Genomic DNA, 21,811 nt, shown 5'->3' with positions numbered 1-21,811 from the left:
AAGGGCTCATGGCACCTGCAAGTACTAGCAATAGCTGTTCAAGAGTGTTCTGTGCTGTTCTGACTGTAGCATTGCTAATCTGAGGCATCTAAAAAGTTCCAAGTCAATTTTCTATCTTTTTAAGGAGGGAGGAAAAAAAAATAACTCAATGGAGTTTAAAACCGTTATGTAGCTGCAGCCGGACTTAGAAATAGATATGTACCTAGACATTTGTCTCTATGTGTGTGTAAAAAAAAAAAAAAAAAAAAACAACAAAAACAGCAAACCCCAAAAAACCCCAGTATATGAGATGTACAGTGTTTTAGGAAGCAGAAGTCAAAGACTTTAGAGTTCTGAGTGTATTTTAAAAGAAACCCTCTGAATTCAGAAAAGTAAGAACTCAGATTGGGATTTTTTGGTTTTTTTTGTTTTAGGTCATTAATGGCCTCCAAGAGCTAGGGTTTTAAGAAAAACAAAATGCAGCAATGAGGGATGACTTGAGCTCTTTGATGCAGTGGAGGACTCCATGACGCTCTGACAGCTTTGTTTAAGGCTGAGTCCCTGATGCCTGTTTTTAGTATAAAATTTCTAATGAGAGTTGCTCTGACAACAGTAGTCTCATGGGGGGAACTGTAGAGCTGTTGAAATTGGTCTTGTGCTCGTGTAGTTACTGGAGAGACCTGCATAAATTGCTTTTCGAAAGACTGGAGTGGGGAGTACCTTCATTCTGCTATGTTGTATATTTGAATTTACAACAGGTTACACTGTTCCAAATAGATGGGCTTTCTAAAGATTCTTTTTGGAGCACTTGCTGTTGGTCTTAGAATCATAGAATCTTTTAGGTTGGAAAGCATCTCTGAGATCATCAAGTCCAACTGTTAACGCAGCACTACCAAGTCCATCACTAAACCATGTCCCTAAGCAACACATCTACATGGTTTTTAAACTCCTCTGGGGATACTGATTCCCTGGAGCCTGTTCCAATGCTCTATCACCCTTCAGTGAAGAAATCCTTCCTAACCTCCAATCTAAACCTCCCCTGTCATAACCTGAGGCTGATTCCTTTTGACTGGCCCTTGTTATCTGGGAGAAGAGACTGACCACCACCTGCCCACAACCTCCTTTCAGGTAGCTGTAGAGAGCAACAAGGTCCCCCCTGAGTCTTCTCTTATGTGGAAGAATATAGGCAGTGGCTTGAAATGAAGACTGTGCTTCAGTTTCTCTGTATAATAGAGGGCAAGAATTTTTCAGCTCCAAACAAAGATATTTTTTTTTTTTTAGGTCCCTAAGTAAAAGAAAGAGAGATCTCACAAAGTCAAACATTCTGAAAGTTTTCTACTGCAGTGAGGGTGCACTATGGAGTGAGTAGGTATTTTCAACTGACCAAATGCCCCTGGGCCCCAACCAACCCTAAAAGGGTTGCAGAAGTCAATAGTACTTTGGTTTTCTGCAGTGGTGATTTGCCTCTTTTATACTATGTGCATGACATACAATATGTACTTCTTATTTTCCTACCTTTTCAACTTTGAAATTCTCAGCCATAATGTTGCATTAAAGGAGCTTTGAATTCAAGTTCCTCTATTTTCTCAGCTTCTTTTTTTTAAGTAACAGAACACTTAAGTCTGTAAGAAAAATTGCCCTTGACAGCTTTAACTGTGCTGTTCTACATCTTGCCATGTAGACATTAGTACAAGGTATTTCTAAGTGGGAAAAATATATTTTCTTTCTAACAGAGCTCAAAACCAGATGAATGGGTTTTTTCTTAATTTGCCCCCCCAAACTGCAATATTGAGCTGACATCAAAAGTTATGATTTTTATTGTGAATCCTGACACGTTCTTCCATGCTCCCCCCTCCCCTTAAGTTTGTTGAAGTTGGTGCCAGAACTTCAGAGGACAGGTTTTTTTGGGGGCAGAGAAGTGTGGGGCGCTTTTTTCTTTCTTTTTTTTTTTTTTTCCTTTTCTTTCCTACAGGATCAGATTTTAAGCAAATATATTTTACCTGTGTTTAGGAAGTACTCAGATGGGGAAAAATGTTCATATTGTGTTATCTGTGTCTTTCTTCCAAAGCTTTATTTCCTTGGCAGGCACCAAACTGGTAACTGGCTGCTTTGAAAGATGGATTGTCTGGCTTGAGTGACAAACCAGAGCTCTGAACTGGGGGTTCAGGGCCCTCATCTGCCTTTGCTCTCCCTCTTAGGCCCTGGGTATATCCCAGGGTTAAGTCCATGGAGTGTGGATGTTGCAGCCTCTTGCTGCCTGGAGTAATCCTTAGCACTAACTTAGGTTCCCATAGTAGGGCATCTTAGGGGCCTGCTCTGGAGGAAGGCATCCCATCAGTCCCTTGAATTCACAGTTTTGAAGTCTTTCTGTGTCCAGGCATGAAGGAGGAGAAAACACGGTGTGTCCCTTCTGTTAGGCAGACAGGACAACACCTGGTCACGTTTCCTATTCCACTTTCTGGGAGGCTACGTTATCTGTGGTGAGGCTATGTACAGACTACTGTGATACAGATCATGGCCATTCTTTCTTGCTGATGTAGCTGCAGTCTGAAATAGTTAAGTGTCAGCTGGAGGCAGAGCTGAACACCATGGCACCTGCTGACTGTGGATGTCCATCAGCTGGCCCATACAAGTTCGCTGGGTTATCAGGCAGAATCCAGACAGCTCTGGCCCTGTGCTTAGGGCTGCTCTCTGGAGGGGATGGTGTTGAAGCTTGGCTGCCTCATAAAGAAGGGGGAAGATGAATCCTGAACTGAAGAATTCTCTGTCCTCTGTTCTGTTGCATATCATGGAAGCTGTTGCTAGTGTCATGTGCTGTTAGCACAGCTGTCCTGGACTCCACAGGAAGAACAGAATTTGTTTTATTTCCCTTAGATGAGGGAGGATGTTACATCTGGCTGGCTCAATGTGGTGGATGTATACCTTGGTGTATCCTTCCCAGCCCAGTTTCTGTAAATACCTAGTGAGCTAGATTTCATAAAAGGCTGCTAGATGAGGCCCTTCAAAGGAGATAATATCAGGGCTCGGGGGTGGTGGTGGTGGTGGGGTGTTTGGCATGAGCAAGGAGCTGCTCTGCACAGGAACAAAGAAAGGAAATTGCCCAGAGTGAGTGTGTTTTCACAGCAGCAGATGAAAAAAATTTTGCTTAACTACTTAATGACACAACACACAGAGGAAATGATCACCCCCCCCGAAAGAAAAACCTAACAGCCCCCCCCCCACCCCACCCCCCGCAAACAACAACCAAACCAAAAAAAAACCCAAAACAACAAACAAAACCAAAACCAACCCTGAAACCAAAAACAACACCCAAACCCCCCACCAACCAACTATCTAGCTATGGCACAAAGAGTTCAGGCACTGTAGTGATGATGAAATGTATGCACATGATGAAGACAGAATAAAAATGAAGACAAATATAATAAAAATGATTGAAATCAAGATTAAAGATTAGTTCAAAGGAACATGGAGTAGGAAAAGATGCTGCGAGGGCAGAGCTGACCTTACCACAGCTGAGCTACTAAGTTTCAAAGTAGTTTTGAGCATCTGCATATAGGAACTGCTGCATAAACATAGGTTCAAGGTCAGAAGAGTGCAATTGGACAGACTACATTTTTATTGCCTTAATATATAAGATAATCAGATCATTTAATCTTTGTTGAATCTATAATAATGTAAAAAATATGTTAATTGGCTAGTTAGCACTCTAACTATTCCTTCTGACCTTTTGTCTGCAGAGAGCCCTGACTCGTGCTTGTCTCCTACCTCCAGCATTTTCCAATCCTGTGTCCTGCTCAGCCTGACTGACCCAAGTTGCCTGTGATACTCACTCAGATATTCCAAACTATCACTTATATATTTACCTTATTCTTTCAGTGATGATTCTCATATTTCACTTTCCCAACTTATTAAATTTATAAATATTCTACCAACATGTATTTAAAGAACTACAATTAAATCATGTTTTTATACTAATCATAGAATCATTTAGGTTGAAAAAGACCTTTAAGATCATCTAGTCCAATCATTAACCCAGCATTGCCAAGTCCATCATTAAACCATGTCCCTAAGCACTGCATGTCTGCATTTTTTAAACACCTCCAGGGATGGTGATTCCACCACCTCCCTGGGCAGCCTGTTCCAGTGCATGACAAGCCTTTCAGTGAAGAATTTTTTCCTAAAAAACAACTTGGATCTCCCCTGGTGTAACTTGAGTCTGTTTCCTCTTGTCATATCACTAAGGTCCCCCCTGAGCCTCCTCCTGGCCAGGCTGAACAGCCCCAGTTCCCTCAGCCGCTCCTCATCAGACTTGTGCTCCAGCCCCTTCCCCAGCTCCGTTGCCCGTCTCTGGACACGCTCCAGCACCTCTGTGTCCCCCTAGAAGTGAGGGGCCCAAAGCTGAACAGTTTTGTAATGATGATACAGTCATTTGCGGTTGGGCAGTAAATGTGGGGGAAAATCTAAGTGTGGACTTTGGTATCTGCAGAACCATAATAGAACAATTTGTGCATTTTGCCTTCTTGCCCTCTGTCCTAAATTTGTCATCTGGCAAACAGCAATAATGCTTATTTCCCTGGGATGTGGTGAGGAAGGGAATAAGCCAAAACCCAAGGTACTTGGATTTGTTGGTAATAAGGATTCAGTGGCAGGTGTGGAAGGTCTTTTAACTGGCAATTAAAAGAAGATACAAGGGCATTTCTCTGAACAGGCACATCCTTTCCTTTCTATGGTAAGATCTGTGAAAGTCCAACTTTTGGACAGGTTCCCCTGGAGGGAGAAGAATATTTTCTCAGGGTAATATTGTTAAAAATTGAATAATACTGTCTCACCATAACATTGTCATCACAAATTAATGTCTGTGGGTGGGTGAGCTGGGAATAGAATGGGGAGGCTCGCCCCCACTCTGAGTGCCAGGTCAGTGACCAGACTGCACTGCTGACATGGTGGCTTCTCCAGCACCCTTCTCTTGCTGTCACGTTGGTGGTGAGGCTCCATGTTTTAGGAAGCACAACTGGCATGTGTTTCTGTGGCGTGGCACCTAATTCCCTGCTGCTGTTCTTCCGAGCCAGCAGTGAGGCATTTCCAAATGAACAAGTAAATCTTTGGATCATAGACGAGAGGCTGGAAAGGGCTTCAGCAGCTTCTTTAGTCTCTTTCCTGTCCCTGGGAAGAGAGGGAATCTCTTGCCTGTGCTCTGTTCAATACCAGTGATTTGAGTTGCGAACTGGAATCTGAGGAAGATCAGTAGTATTTATATATGTGGTAGAGAGGAGGAGAGAAAAAGAGGGAAGTGTGTGTGTGAGAGGAGTGAGAGTTCCTGAATAGAGCCTGCAGCCTGAAATGGAAGAACAATAAGCAATCTGAATTTTCTTGAAAAATCAGCTTTACGGGAGCTTTGTCTTCTCTTCCTTTCAGAAATGGCTTAGACGCAAAATTCCCCAACACTTAGTTTCCTTTACAGAACCAGTCAGTTTTGTCTTCAGTCCTCAAGGAAAACCCTCACCTATCTTGGCAGTTTATACCATTTCAAAGGGCTGTGCTGTCGTACCTTCTGTCAGCCTTCCTTTTTTTTTTTTTTTTTTGAGAACTGTCCTGTGAAGGTAGTGTACCCACACTTGGAGTTCAAGTCATTCCTTCTTTTCAGGTCCCCATGTCAGCAGCTTTAAATGGCCCTTCAGCAGGTGTGTGACTCCACAGAGTTAAACTGCTGCACAAAATCTGCTGGTTCCTAGATGGTATCAGGAGATAATTGGAACAAGAACCAATTGGAGCTGGCAAGGTAACTGGGGCCTTTTTTTTCATTTGCTTCTTGAACTTGGATAGGCATGTGCATGCACAGCTTTAAAAGGAAGACAAAAAAGTAGAAAAAAGACAAAACTAAAGTTCCCAAGGCTTTGGTGGAGGCTTCTTAGCAAACGGAAAGAACTGGGAGATATGATCCAGTGTGGGTTGCTGAATCAATAAAAATAAATGATGAGTTCTTTGCTATCACCTCTAATAATGTATGATAGGGGACCCTTAAATCATATCACTACCTGCCAGGAGAGATTGTATTTATGTTTAACTGAGTTACACAGAGATAAAGCTCAAGCTTCTGTTATTTTAAGCAATCTAGATGTCTTTACTGGTGGGAACATGTATTTATGTACAGCAAGGCCATCCTGAAAAGCTGGGAAGATTCTGTGGAGCATAACTGTGCCTTGTCAGGGGGATAGGTCAGATAACCTGGGGGTCTTTTCTGTCTCTTGACTTCTCTGACTAGTGCTACTTGCAAGCCTGCTGGTAGTATATTGGTGTGTCCACCCTCACCTCCAGTGTGTTTATTCCTAATGGTCTGGAATTCTGCTTAAATGTCTCCTGTATTTTATCATGTTTTTTCTTAAAAAGGTGGCTAATTCACCATGCCTTTCCCAGACACTCTCCTGATGCTGTGTGGCTAATAGTTCTAATAATACTTAGCTTTTATGGAGTGATCCTCCCCCGCAAAGAGGACAAAGGCTTTGTGATCTGACCTGGTAGCTCTGTTTAGGGCTCTACTGCAGCCTCTGCAACAGAATCCAGCTGCTCTTTCAGGGTTGTTAACCTTGCTGGAGGCTTTTCTTTTATTTCTTTAGGAAGGAGGTGTTAAGAATGTGGCTGTAATTTTTTTTGTGTGTGTGTGCACTAAAGGTAAACATGTAATTATGCAGGAGGTATATTTGCTGAAACTCAGGCAGGATTTACCAATTTTTAAAGGAAATAACATTTCTTCTTTTTCTGTGTGAGAGATTTGTCCGATTTTTGGTGTGTAGTAGAGATGGAAGGGCAATGTGGCTGACTTGCAGACGCTGTACAGCTAGCACTTATGAATACCCCTCATTTGGGTGATACTTGGAGTCTGTGGTTTGGGAGGAGGAGAATCTGAGTTCTTTTCCCATGTTATTGTTAAACATTGTAGTCAGATTCCTCTTCTGAGTCCTGGAGGCATTAGTCATTGCTGTGGTGGTGGTGGTGTTCAGCTGCATTCACAACCATGGCATAGATTCATATGTGCAAGACACCTCTGAAGTTACCCTAAATTACAGTCCCTGCACCAAAATGTTTAAAACCAAAAGCATGAAAGACCCTGATGGGTTCAATTCAAAATCCTTTCTAGATTTGCATGAGTCTGGAAAGGTAAACCTATGATACTGGAAGAGGTGTCTCAGTGTTGATGCCAATGGGTGCTTTTTCTCTGACAGTCTGGGCTTGCCCTTGAATTACCGAAATAGAGGATCGACGTACAAGGATTCCTGCTCTGCTCCTGCTGGTAATCGTGCAGGAGGAGGGAGCTGGGCTTTCTAGAGCTGGTTCTTTCTGCAAAGCACTGTAGTAGTGGTTTTGGTGTCGTGTCCTGTTCCCACTCATGCCCGCATTGTGTTCATTCACCGCAAGCCCTGTACAAGGAAAATTGAAACTGCTGCTTACATCCCAAGGGCTTGTTTGTGAAGATAATGTGATCTGTCTCCGGTGTCCCAGGGGAATTCATGGGAAGACTTCTTGGGCTCTGGCTGCCACTTATTCTGCTGCCTGATTTACATTGAAAGGGAGGAGGATAGGGGACAGAAAGAGCATACTGTGGCAGTTTTCATACTGGAAAGTGAAAAGGCACACAGGCAAAGGAGGATTAAAGGAGAATAGCTTTCTTTTAGTTACTAGTTCTTGTTTTGAGGACACGTTTGACAGTCTCAGCTGTTTGGAGATCACAGGTTCATTGGAACATGTTTTGCTTTTGTGTGTGATCTTGGGGCTTGTCTTCTTCAATTTCAGAGGGTTCTTTTGTCTGCATAGCCTGAAGTCACCCACTGATCATTTTTATGTCTTTACAGATTAAAAAAAACCCCCAAAAACAAAAAACAAACCACCCACAAAACTTTGCTGCTGCCTAGGTTAACATAACTTTAGTCTTGCAAAAGTGCCATTGATTTCCAGCAGTCAGGATTTGGCCTGTGTTTCTTGTTAGTGCTTCTGTTGTTTTCTTCTTCTGTTTTAGGATGTGCTGCTATTCCTTAACTGCTCATAGCTTGAGATAATGTTTTTTCAGCTGTGCTCACCAGGCAGGGTGTAGATTGGTGTTTAAAAGTGTATGTGTTCCTTTTTTTGCTAATCGCTCTATTACTGTGGGTGAATTTGGAATGGTGCTTTATATTCCAGGTGATGCACTTTAGCTTAAATTAATTAATTTGGAGTGGATTATTTCAGATATTTAAATTTCTGGATGGAGACATTTTTTCAGAGTAAAGTGGTCTTTAATTTGATTTTTCTGATGTATTTGCAAAGCGAATTGAACCAAACTCTTAAAAGTTGATTTAGATTATTCTTTCTGAGTGTTCCCATGTAGAGAAACACTTCATCTCTCTCTGCCTCTGGTTTCTCATCTGTAAAACAAAGATGACATTTCTTGACTTATTTCACAGTGGTGATGCTTGTAGAATCTGTGGAATTTAAATTCCTCACCTGAGAGCTTTGTAATAATGGTATATGCGTCTCACAACTGGAGATGGCACTCTTGAGTATTGGCAACAGCACTTAGACCTCCAAGGTAAATGAGGATGGTGATGGTGTGTAGTGTGATCACACACATGCATGCATATGTTTTTGAGAGTCTATTTGTGTGAAGTGATTTTGGTGGGACCAGAGTTATGTAGTAATTGTTTTTGAGAACCACTGTACCTTGATCTAGGAAAATACTTGTGCTGGAATGGAGTTAATTTTCTTCAGAGCATCCCAGGTCATGCTACGATTTGATTTTTTTGCTAAACCAGTGTTGATATTGCACCAATGTTTTAGGTATAGCTGAGCAGTGCTTCACCGTGTCAGGTTTTCTGTTTCTTACCCTGCCTTCCCTAGGAGTAGGGGGGAGGGCAGTCAAGAACTCAGGAGGGGTCATAACTGGGACAGCAGACTTGAATTGGCCAAAGAGGTATTCAGTCCCATACGATATCATCCTCAGCAATAACAGCTGTGGAGCAGTCTTTCTAAAGTAGCCGTTGTTCAGAGCCTGGCTTTGCAATGGTTTGCTGTGGGAGGCAGTCAGTGACCACCTTTGCGTTGCTTGCGTGGTGTTTTATTCCCTCCCCTCCCTTTCCTTCACTTATTAAACTGTATTTGTCTGGAATTACAGATTTTTCTCATTTTTGCTCTTCTGGTTCCCTCGCTCATCTGCCGGGGCCTGCGTGGGTGCTTAGTTGCTGGCTGGGGTCAACCCACCACACACTTAAGCACGAGTGTATGTTGAACATATAAATGATCCTCTTCCCATCTTCTGAGTGTTTGTGTGGGGAAAATTAGGCTGGTGTTGGTGGATTTTGCCTGAACTAGCTTTGAATGCAGAGATTATGTGAAAGACCTCCTTACTTAGCATATTCATCACCCTGAATAACTTCGTGATTATGTTGATCAGCTAATATTTAATTATTAATTTTGTGCCTTAAAAAATGCCACCACCACCACCAAAAAAATCACCCACCCTCACCAAACCCAACCAAACAACCCCCCCCAACCCAATCAAAAAAATAAAGAAACAGCTAGGGATCCCCATAGAGCAGTGCTGTTGGCTTTTAGATCCCAGAGCATTTTAAGCTAATTTGCCTTCAGCTGTGAGCAATTTACTGATACTGGTTCCCAGTACTGTGTGGATGTTCATATTTGAATTTACTTGTCGGGTGCTGTTACTCTGTTATGGATTGGGGCAAGGCAGATGAAAATTGCAGACAAGCTTCCTGTGGCTGGTGTAGGGGCGAGAAATTGTTGTAAAGATCATGGAAATAGGTCTGTAGGTAGGAAATGGAGATCCCAGCACACCAGAGTGAGTGGGAGAGCTCTCGTTTTTCACATGTAAAACTGTCTGCGATCTCTTTGCTGTGCTGTGCGCTGCCTGGTGCTCATCCCTTTGCTCATTATTGATTATGCTTGGTAAATACGTGGATAGGGATACTGATGTGTTGTGTTGATCTCTGTGCTGATAAAGCCAGTTCACTTAGAAGATGAATCTCCTGAAGTGGATCAGTGCTGGCCTTTCAGATGTCTACCTGAAATGTTCACCTATTCTCTCTGGCTGCTGTGCTCTTCTCTCTCCTGTCTTTGATACAAGCACCGCCTGATACAGGTGCATGGCTGCCTTTTTGATGTGGCACTTTTTTGTTGTCCTGAAGTTCATTGGCAACCTGCTGAGGGAACTGCAATGCCTTTACACTTGAATTTGTGGGAAAAAGAATTATATATTCCACTGTGGCGTATATGCAAAGCACTCTTGCAGTTTAGAATTGGCAAGATCTGGAGGAGGGTTTAATGAACCAAAGTAATTTTCCTTCATAGTAAAATTTTATGGGCATGAAAGATTGTTATGCCACCAAATACTCTGAAGAGCTTCTGAGCACTTTTGTGATTTATGGGCTCAGAGATTCCTAATAATTGTCTGAACAACAGGAATCCCTTCAGGGATGTGTTTTCAAGATAGAATGAAACCTGGGCTACTGTTTCTGATTATATTTTGTTTTGTGCTTTTCTGCCAGCCAAATTGCGTCAAGACTCAAGGGTTCCGGATTGGGCAGTCTTGGAGACATGCTGGCCTTATTTTAGAGAAGTGGCCCATCCTATTAAATGTGGATTTAGTGGTTCAGTATACTATACAGCATGCTGGTGGGATTTCTCAGTGCCAGAGACTTTTAATCTGTGTTGCAGTGTAAGTCACTGAAGATAATTAATTGACAGAGGTTGGCATTTTTGTCATGCGAGCCTTATAGCAGGGTATTCAGCAGACAGTGGTAGTTTCTGCACAATGAAAACATACGGACTGTGGAGGGGCATGTGTGTAAAATAAAGCGTATAAGGAAATTCTTGCAGGACTTGGAATGTTACTTGTTTCCAAAGAAAAGATATTTCTTCTGATTATCCTTTCTCTATCCCCACTTCTGTGTAGAAAACCAAAACAATTTATTGAATTATTCAGGTCATTTAGTTTTGTGTAAACTCAGCTTGAAATTGCATTTTCCAGAGGGTTTGTATTGCCTTAAGGGAGTTGTAATTCAGCCTGGCTTATTTCCTCACTGTCCTGCAGGCTGTGCAGGACATTTCATTCTCATGTGCTTATTTCATTCTCGACCAGCTGAGCTGCCCCAAGGGACACCTGCCCCCGGGTGTCCTGGGAAGTGCCGTTCGGCTGTGTGGAGCCTGGCCCATAGGAGATGGGGGGGGGGGGGAGGGGGGGGAGGGGGGTGGAAATTTCACATCTGAGCTGTATTCCCTGGAGTGAGCAGTATGACCCCAGAGAAAAACATGGTTTAGTATTGAGCTGACCTGAAGTTAATTCTGGGGAGATTGGTTTGATGAACAGAAACGGTTTCATTTGGCACTATAAGGGAATTTATCTTGATTAAAGAATGCTTAAGTTTTTGTTGTTTCTGAATCAATAACACTTGGAACTTTTAAAATTTTTATTTCTTTTCCCTAGAGAAAAAATGTTTTCATCTTAGTTTAGGTTGAAGACTGGACATTTTCTATGGTGGGGCAATTCTAGCTTTCCCTTAGTTTAGGGGAAGAAAATGTTTATTTTTCTTTTGAAATAGTACATTAAATGTGAAAACTCCAATTTCCTATTGAATTCAGCTTTTAAAATAAAAACTGTCAAGATTTTCATGCACAATTACTTTGGCACAGAAAAGCCATGGTTATGTGTTAGTGTTGACAAAAACAAGCTAAGCTTCTTCAACTACAAAGTAGAAATCAGAATCAAATGTCTCAGCTTGAGTCAATGAGGGTTTTTTCTTTTTCATTTTTTCTTCTATCGGAACTCAGTTTTGGAAAAATACGTCCATTTTTCCTTATGTTTTGTCCCATCCTTTTCAACTAAAGCATGCAAATAATAGAATGTCTTAGAAAATCTGGTACTAGCCCACATCTGCCCCTGATATCCCTGCTTCTAGTTTCTTAGCACAGTTGGGGCAACATGATGTGAAGGCCTCAGAACAGCCTCTTGGAGTGCTTTGAAGTTTCCTTTGCAATGCTGTGCCAAAAGCAGCCTGTGAAAACAACTCAGGATCCAGCCGTGCCGTTCAGGCTTTGATTTGTGTCTTAACCGCACGTGACACTGCCTTAGTAGTTACATTTGCTCCGTGGTCTCATGGGGCATGTTGTGGGGAACGTGCTTTCACAGCTATTCTGGGGAAAGTTGCATGTTCAGCCTCTGCAATCCTCTCTGGTTTTCAAACTCCCAAACCATTGCAAGAGTTGCCCTTACTGAATCTGGAGTGTCTTGTTTCAAAAGCAAGTGAGGACAGGGTGAAGGCTATCTGGGGCTGTGGGGCAGCAGTGTTGTGATTTTATGGACAGGTTGCTGTAGGTGACCGCACTATGTATTACCACTGCCACAGGCAACTCCTGCTATTTCTTGGGACCCTTTGTGAGATTTAACTGCGAAGGGATGCTCATGCTTTTGCTTTCCACGCATTAACAGCAGGCAGAACTGGATTTTTGTTAGTCATCCTGGGCAAAAATCCAGAAAAGCTGTACTAAACAATGTGCTCTTACTTTGGATTTATACCCAGAAATCGAGTAGGATTCAACCCACTCCTGTAAAGCTGGTGTTATCCTGTGGTTTGCAAGGTTTATAATAGATAAGTGACATTTTCAAAAATGCAGGGCACAGCAGATCTGGGAAGAGACACACAAAGAGCTGGAAGAGTACGTATGCTGCCTTTAGTTGTAGTTGCGACTAAAGGTAGAATTACTCTGTTGAAAATTGACCAGGACACGGAGATTTTATTTAATATGTTTAGGGCTGGATCCAGGATCCACTGAACTCAGCAGAAGTCATCCTGCTGGCTTCAACATGATTAGACTCTGAAACTGGAAAAATAACTTTATGAAACTTTACCACAATTGTAAGTGTTAAGGAATGTGTAATTTCTGGTAGGACAGGACTTGTGCTGTGGTGCAATGCTTCCTAGAGAGCCTTGAGAGGGGTCCTGTTGGGGCCCCTGTGGGACTACAGGGAACATCCTAAAAATATCACTCTCCTCAGGTTTTAGCTGGGAGCAGGCAGCACTGCTTCCCTCGGTTGGTGTAAGGGGAGGAGGTATACAAACTTTGGTTGGTGCAACTTGCAGCTGGCTCTTCCCATTTGTATGGGAAGGTGTGTGCAGGGTTTAAATTGTGATAAAAAGGATATTGTCCTTATTTCTGCACTGCACAGCATCGATTTCGGCTGACATGGGCTCGCATATGCTGACTCAAATCTGCCTGGCAGGTTTCTTTTCAGACCCTGCTGGAAGCAGCTTGGCTTTTATCTTCCTCTTAAAGGTCTCTGTGTGGGGAAATAAAGGGACAAAATGAAATTGGGGACAGGAAAAGTGAATCCAGTAGAGAGAGGAGTGCTCAGAGCATCTATTCTAAAGCCATTAAGCTTGGCACTGGCTGCATAGTCACGTACGAAGGTCCCTTACAATTTGAACAGGTCTCTTCTCAGTATTAGCTGACAGTTGAACCGACTGCTGCAGCCATTGTGATATTGACTAATCCTTTGGCATTTTTCTGCAAAGCTTTAAACTCCTCACCCAGCAGCCTTTCAGCTGGGAAACGTGAATGAAAGGTGTGGTGGGTCCCACTGCTGTGAGAGGAGGACGATGTGGCTTTTGTAGTAGCAAAAATCCTTGTTGCATTGGAGAACATTAACAAACTCAACCACTGGGATCACATCTCTCATTTGGACCTACCTTTTAGCTGTGAAGTACCCGTTAACAAATAAAACCCAAAGCAGCTGCAAGGGAAACCACCCTCCTTGAATCTTACAAGGAGGAAACAATGCTGAAAAGCTAAAATGATGCAAACCAAAAATGAAGAGATGCCCAAGAGCTCTTCCTGAGGCTGGTCCCATAGAATCCAAGGGAATGTACTATGTGACATTATGCTAAAAAATCAAGGAGCACAGGTGCTCCAGTGGTTTTAACTTCTAGTAAAGAGCCTCTATTTTTTCTGCAGAAGTTCCCATCCCATCTGAGCCTGGGAGCTCGCTCAGAGGCTCTCAAGTTATTGCACTGCATAGCTGCCTTTTTTGGGAGAGAGGGGCATTGGGCAGTGTAGCTGGTAACTAGGAGGGTTACTTTTACCTGTGAAATCTGAGGTCAGAGCACAAAGGATATGTACTGCTTATCTCCCCTCTCTTTCTACCTCAGTTTTGCAAGGACATGAATCAAGAATTTTCATGGCTCACCAGAAAGTTAGTCAGTGGGTCCTGAAGGCTCTGACTCTCCTTGAGCACTAGATACAGCTGAAGTTTTGTCTTGCTCAGTGTCAAAGCTGAATGTTATGCTGTGCCCCTCTATTTTACCACTGCAGAAAGGTGATATAGCCTGTGGAAATTCCCATGCTCCTAGAGTCAGTGACAGCAAACAGGGAACAGCAAAGCTCATTCTGGGCAAAAGGGACTGTTTTGCTGGGTAGGGATCTTTGTAAACAAACTTGCCATTTATTTCCGTGGAGACTCAACAATTTGTGGTAGCACCTTGAGAAACAGGAAAAGCTGACTGTAATTTCTGATTGAGCTGTTAATAAGGGCACATCTGGTTCCACCCTGACCTTGAATAACCATTGCTGTAGAGGGAGCGGCTTACAATGTTTGATTACTTCTTGTTGGCATGCTTGATTTCAAATGCAAAACATTTTGAGATTAAAATAAATGTTACTGGTTACATGATACATTAAGCTAATGATTAATTTTTTAAAAACTTGATCCTATAATACCTCAACTTTAATGGATAAATGCTAAACTCTCCTTTGGGTGATTTCAGATGCCTTGTGTATTGTTACACAGTCTAAAGGGAAACTCTCTCTCTTCCCCCCCCCCCCCCCCCCTTTTCCCTTTCTCTTCCTCCCTCCCTTCCCCCTCCCTAGGTGATTCTCATTCTGACAAAGCTGTACGACTTCAACTTGGGGAGTGTTACCGAGAGTTCACTGTGGAGGTAAGTGAATTGTCAAAACCACAGCAACTGGCATGGAGGGGTTGCACTGTGTCTCTTGTAAAACTGGAGGCAGAGCAAGGTGGGCATCTGAGTTGATCAGGGAGGAGGTGGGAGGGAGTCTAAGATAACTGGAGTTGCTTTTTGGAAAAGGGAGACATTAATATGTTCATATTGCTTTAATGAAGTGGAGTCTGCACACAAGAGAGTTTATTGATGTAAGGTCACTTCCCTGGACACAGTGGAGCTTGGCTTCATTCTTGCCTTTGAGTGTCCTTAGACAAGGCTCTTCATTCCTCAGAGCTTCTGCTGTGAGACTGGCAACAAGAACAGTCTCTATAAATGGTACATGCTTGCTAGAACAATATCCAGCACAGTGCATGATATAATCTGATCTGAGCCGTGTTCCTCAGCTCTGTGAGCTGAGACGGTCATCTTGGCAGTGAATCTGTGTTGCCTTGGGCTGTGAGGATAGTAGCCCCTAAATAACTAGTGATGTCACAGTGAGGTGCTGGTGTCTTCTCTGCTATGGTTAGACTCAGAGTGTGTTATATACCTGCCATGCTTCTAGTCTGGCATGGGAGATGGAGAGTCCTGGCCTGGGGAAGCATGCTGCTGGACAGAATGTGTGTTTTTAAGTATGACTGTGCATTTAAAATAAATAAATAAATATTTATACAACCCCCTTCAAACTCACCACTAGAAGCAGGCCAGTTCCTTGATGTCTGAAATCACTAGTAGTTTCTACTTGCTGGGGATTGCTCTTCCTCCTAACAACCTGCCTCTGGTTTGGAAAGGGTTTGCCTTTAACGGAGTTGTTATTAGGTGTTTTTACCCTAAGGATTTTTTTTTTTAATGTAGCCAGGGGTTGCGGAGACCAAGTGCCTTGTGTCAGATTTACCTGGTGTGTTACAGCTATTGCACAACTTGTGGAAAGTGTAGTTGGTGGAACTTGCAGTGTGTTGCAACCATTGCCCCAAGTGTGAGCACGTTCTTGGCAGATGATCTCTTGTACTTCTTCCTTTCCAGCTAATTTTAAAGTCCCTGTTTGGAGCAGACTTTGGGCATGTGCTGCAGGTTTATTCCAGTTAATGTATTTAAGGGTCAATTGTTCAGTAGAGCTCTTGAAACTTCTCAATTTGAACAGTGCTTCCAAATCCTAATTGTGCTGTACCATGGTAATCTGCAAAAGTATAAATAACCGTGCAGCTAATAAGAGAGAATACAGTAATTTCCACTTATCCTGGTACTTTTCAAGGTATTAAAATGCTAAAAAAACTTTTGCCTCTTTACCTAACAAGTACAAATGGCACTGTGATTGTACTTTAGATGTAATTGCCAAGCAATTTGCTCTGCATAAATAATGTAACAAGCAGGCAGATCCTGTCCTAATACTGAACTTGCAGCGTTACCTCAGCTGTGCAGAAAGGTGATAGCACCATCCCTTTTGGAGTTTTCCCAGAGTGGTGTGTTCTGGGACACTTCTGCACCTTTCCTGCAGTGAAATAGGGACCAGTGTGGGGCCCACAGACTCAGGTATGTTGAGAAGTCAGAACCTCCTGAGTTCTCTCCCAAGATTAGGGAGGAAAGCTCAGTATAAAAGCTAGTAGGTAGAGCTCCAGGGCTTTAAACCATAGTTTCCCAACTGGAAAATTCAGGATTAAGCCATATTGTACTTTGCAGGGGAGTATGGAGTCAGAGAGGAGCTATGAGTTTCTTTGGAAAGGACACAGTAGAAATGCAAACAGGTACTAAGTGGAAGTAATAAGCCAAGAGAAAGACCCCTTTTCTCAGGATTTTCTGTTCTATTTGCACATGAAGACCTTTGTGTCTCTGCATTATTTAAATTGGTACTTTTCAATGTTTTCTTTTAATGTTTGAGACCTTGAAAATTTCAAAAAGAGGATGTGTCTTTGCAGAGTGAATTTAAACCTGGCAGCAGTAGGTTTACTTTCCTTAGTTACTTTTTGTAGACTTCTTCATAGCCATCATTCAGCCCCCAGAACTGATGGGTCACAAAGTGAATGCAGCTATCAAGTATTTATCAGAAGGTGGTCTGGACATTTCCAGGAGCTTGGTAGCTTGGTGGTTTTTTTTGGTTTTGGTTTTTTTTTTTTTTTTTGGTTTGGCACCCCATGTATTCCAGAAATATGACATCCTTTCTGCTAACCGGGAGTCCTACCCATCTTAGCAGTGGAGCTGCGTGATATCTATTCTGAATGCTTGGCAAACACAGTTGCTTCCATGAGAGAGGAGTGGCTTTTGTGGCAGAGAGCAATGAATCACATGGCAGTGCTTCAAAGGATGCTAGAGTGCATAGAGCAGAGTGCAATGCAATCTCAAAATATCATCTTGCCTCTGCTTGCTTCATGCATCAAAATCTTCTCTGTTTCCCCTGGGTTATAGTGTGAGGCTTCTTTTAATGGAAAACTGAATTGCCACATAAAAGAAATTTCTAATCTCTGCATCTAAATACAAAGACAAGTAAATCAATAAGAAAACATCCTGAATGTAATTAAAAAAGGGAGCAAGAGAGGGAGAGGAGAATTAAAAGTTATGATGGGAGCTGCTTCTATATCAGGGTGATACGAGTTTAGATGGAGGAAATGCTAGTCAGCGTTTGAATGCAGGAACACAGATACTGAAGCAGCCAGCTTCAAGGAAAAGATCCCTACATCCACTCAGCTAAGCCCCTGCCCCTTGCAAATACCACATCTCTTCTTGGTCACAAGAGATACCTGTCAGTTGTGGCTTGGATATTTTTTTTTTCCCACTGAGTTGAGTCGTGGTGATCGTTTTCCTCCTATGAAAGGAAGCTGTTGTACTTGTAATGGTGTGAGACATCAGAATTTGTGCAGAGAGGTTTTTTATTAGGTCAGGAAATATAACTGTGAAAATTAAGCTCTTCAGGCATGCCAACCCTTCATCAGTTCTCATTGCCTAGAAAAATATCTAACTGGGTAGTTGAGAATCCGGCTATATCCTGCCTGCTCTAAGTAGAAGTTAAGGATTAAGCGTTGTGCATATGCTTTCTGTAGTATTCTCACCCCATCCAACACTTCTCCATCAACAAAATAAGAACAGTTCTCCCTCTTAATCTATAAATTTATATGGGTTTGATTTGAAGTGCTGTTGGAGCACCTCTAATTCCCAAACACTCTCTGTAAGCCAGGGTCCCTGCATCAAACTTCATTGCCCGTGATGAACTGTAAGCACACAGGAGTGATCTGTCATGAAATATGAACTCTGTGAAGAGTAGGGGCCAGGCTGCTTCACAGGGATTGTAGTTCAAGAAAGCATCTGTTGAGAAGAGGAGAATGACAGGGTTAGATATGCAAAATATGGTGTTTAAAAGGCACCACTCACAGCCAACAGTTGAGTGTTTTGTAGTTTTTGGCCTATTTTTCTGTTGAAAATCTCAGGCAAATTTTGTTAGGAGGAGGAGAGAAAGGGAAGCCTATTCAATGGCTTGTTTCTTAAGATGTGTGTGCTTGTAATGCTTGCAGATCTGACCCATAGAAATTGTGATTGCGATAAATGAGTTTTGGTTTCAGGTGTATGCTCAGAAATACTATATGAGGAATTCTGTAGATTTTAGGGTAGACAGCAAGTCCTTTCATGAGCAAATCTTGTTGCTCTCCAGTTTTTTCCTTCTTGTGTTGTGAGTGTGAATAAGTGGAATCTTATCGAGCTCCTTATTCTGTGGGCCTTTTAGATTTCACAGGTTTTACAAGCAGGAAAGCCTTGTGAACATTTCCTCGCTTCTTGCTAATCCTGTTTCCTATTTAAGATGTACAGTTTTGAGATACAGTTATGTGAATGTAACATTTTGGATAAGTATTTAAAGTTATTATAATATTTCAAATGTTTTCAACTGTTTCAGCCAGTGTGGGCAGAGCAGTTATTTCTGCTAAGGTAACTGGAATAAAAGTTTTTCCACTGTTGCCTTTTTTAGTATCTAGGAACAGTTATATTTTTTTGGATTGCAGTAGCTAAAAAGATACATCTCCATCCCAAGGGAGCTTTCAATCTCAGATGAAGACAAAGTGACAACAGGGCGATCCAGCAGACAGGAGATGCGCAAGTTAGCAGAGCAGTATTTACGATCAATGTGATAGCCATGACTGCAACACATCAGCTAATTAGGCAGTGGGGAGCAGTTCAGATTTTCTTTCAAAGCACAAGTACTTGCATGTGTCAGCTCTGAGTTCCCGCTACCATTTTACTCACCTTTGATGGGTCCTCTGGAGTCCCCCTCCTCTGGCTGTGGTCCCAGCTAAATTATTTGATGGTACATAATGCTGGCCCATGCATTAACCTGTACTCAAAACCATGACTGACTCTTTCTGCTTAAGAGACTAAAATGCTGATGGAGGAATTTTCACATATATTCCATCTTCTTTTCTTGTTTATTAACCAAGAAGTTATATTTCCATGGCAGCAGTCAAAAATCCCTAAGCATTTTTTTAACTCTTGTGGCTGCTGTGCCTGAAGTTTGGTCTGTTGTCTTAGCCTCTCTGTTGTTTAAAAAAAAAAACAAACGCCAACAACCAACTTTTAGCTTTTTAACAGACAGCTGAAAAACACAGCAGCTGCAACTCTAGCTTGGAGCGGAGAGGAGTAAAACCTCTCAGCTTGGTTGCAAGCTGCCTTATGTCTTGCATTGCTCTTTCATTCAGTTGTTTGAATTACTAAAGGGCTTTATGCTGTGTCCTCCTGTGTCCTTGCCTCTTAAGTCTTCCACAGTCTGCAGACACTATGAGCATGTTTCAGAGTACCACTAGCATTTGGTGCCTTTGCAAAGTTTCACAGCTCATGCTGATTTCTGTGCCCTAGGTTTGTGTGTTGCACATGGAGCTGGTTACAGATAGGGCTGCTCCGTAGGTGTGAAATGGTGAATGTGCTGTGTAGTGCCATGTGTCCTCTTTGGGAACTGGGGCTTACCCTTCTTGCTCCAAATGTAGCAGCCTCTAAGATGGGTGAGTAAGAAGGCAGGGATCAGGAGATTCGGTAAGCTTGACTCAAATTTCCGTATCATTCTCTGTGAAACAAGCTAAACCTGAAAGAGGTCATGGCACAGCTTCCTTTTTAAAAGGGTGTTTCCATCCCAGTGGCAATGCATTATTTAGACTGTGGTGCTGGGAATGCCAACTTCTGGTTTGTGCCACAACCTCTTGCTCAATACAGTTTTTGCAATGGGGCATTGTAATTTTTCTGGAATTTGCTGTATTGAAAAGCAGTCTCTAGACAGGCACCATGACCAGCTGTCAACTCCCTGCAGTATTGTCAAATTTGATTATATTTATTGTTTTTCACTTTTATGCTGACAACATGCATCTTAGATACATGTTATTTTCTGGAGGACTGTATTCAGGCATAAAATTAATGAAGGTTTTTGTCAAAGTAGTAATGCTTCACATTATGGCATCTTATTTGACATTTTTTAACAACACTGCAAAGGGCAGAAATCCTGTGCTCTGAGGAGGAGGGTTTCTTGTATCTACAGTCAGCCATCAGGGCATGGAAGAAAGGAGCCAGCTGGGTGTGCAAGCGCATCCCTGACCTCTTTTGGATTTGAAAATCAGGATGCCCGCAAGTTTGGCATCTCCACTGTTTTTGTTTGTTAGAGTGTATAAATAGCCTAGCTCAACGATGGCTGGTTTTTTCAGGCTATGGGAGCCACCTGTCAAAATCTTTGTGGTTGAGAGCTGCTAGGTACAGACTGTTGGATGAAGAACTAAGGGTAATGGAATGGGGAACTGTAGCAGATGACTGTATTGTGAGAGGAGAGTTGTTCTTCAGGGCTCCTAGCACCGTGAGTTGCAGTTAGTGTGGGCCTTCAGCAATATCCCAGAATAATGCAGTTCTTAACCTCTAGTATTCTTGCTGATTTGCCTTTTCCTCACAGCAGGTGGTTCAGTTTACCCTGGCTCAGCAAAGCGTGGCTGTCATAGATGCCATCTTGGCACGGGAGCCACACTTGAACTGTTTGGGAGATGCGGAGTAGCTGCATGTTGGCCCGTTCCTGAGCTAGCTGCTGCCAAATGAAGATCATGGTCATTTAATTAATAAAGAGAAGTTCCTTGACCCCAAAAGCTAGGTAGTCACTAGCTGTGAAGAATAGAAAATGTGGCATTCTTGAGGCAAATGAAAATTCCAGTTTTGCTCTCATGGCTAAATTCCTGCTTATTTCTGAGAAACAGGTCTTGTTCTCTTGCTCAGGCTGACATACCAGGTTTGGCAGAGGCTCCTGACACCTGTGTTTGTCCAGCTGTGCATGTGTTGCAGCAGGCATCAGAAAGTGGGTCCTAGTTAATAAGCAGAAGCAAGAGAGAAAGCTTTACAGGTGAAAATAGTTGTTGAGTATCAGCAAGGAGAGAAATTCATGTCTAGAGAGCACTGCATCAGGCTACACTGTAGGGGTGCTAAATGTTCACAGAAGGCTATACATACAATGGCTTTTCTGTGCTCTTTTCGTAGCTATTAAGAGCAATAAGGGGGTGGCTTAGCTTCCTTGTGTTTGCTGGTTTAGGTGTCTATCTGTGACAAGAATGTTAGAAGTTGCTGGTTATCAGGTGGTGATAAACATTGACCACCTCATCCAGCTGTGTAAGTGAAGCAATTTGAAGTAACTAATTGTGACCTGATTCAGAATGCTTTTCTGGTTTGAAGTCATTTGTTATCCTTCACTTGTGGCCCTCCAAAGACCTAAACAAATATTTTATTGTGAACTTCAGGAAATGTATATAAGGGATTGTTTGGATTTGCTTGGGCTGTGTGTAGCTGAATGTGAAGATCCATGGGAATTAAAAAAAAAAAAACAAACAACAAAAAAACAAAAAGAAAAACAAAGAAAGAAA

General features: G+C 42.4%; 1 protein-coding gene across 1 annotated transcript in view; it reads left to right on the top strand.

Moving 5' to 3' along the window:
* SORCS3 (sortilin related VPS10 domain containing receptor 3) overlaps window positions 1-21,811 on the top strand; it is a 304,283-nt gene that overhangs the window by 79,537 nt on the left and 202,935 nt on the right. Inside the window, exon 2 of the mRNA XM_056352025.1 lies at window positions 14,887-14,954. Within this exon, the coding sequence (XP_056208000.1) occupies window positions 14,887-14,954 (68 nt within the window). The remainder of the gene's footprint in view (window positions 1-14,886; window positions 14,955-21,811) is intronic.

The sequence above is a fragment of the Falco biarmicus genome, chromosome 9 (assembly GCF_023638135.1).
Source record: "Falco biarmicus isolate bFalBia1 chromosome 9, bFalBia1.pri, whole genome shotgun sequence".
Lineage (NCBI taxonomy): Eukaryota > Metazoa > Chordata > Aves > Falconiformes > Falconidae > Falco > Falco biarmicus.
This window is presented reverse-complemented; position numbering and strand designations above follow the sequence as displayed.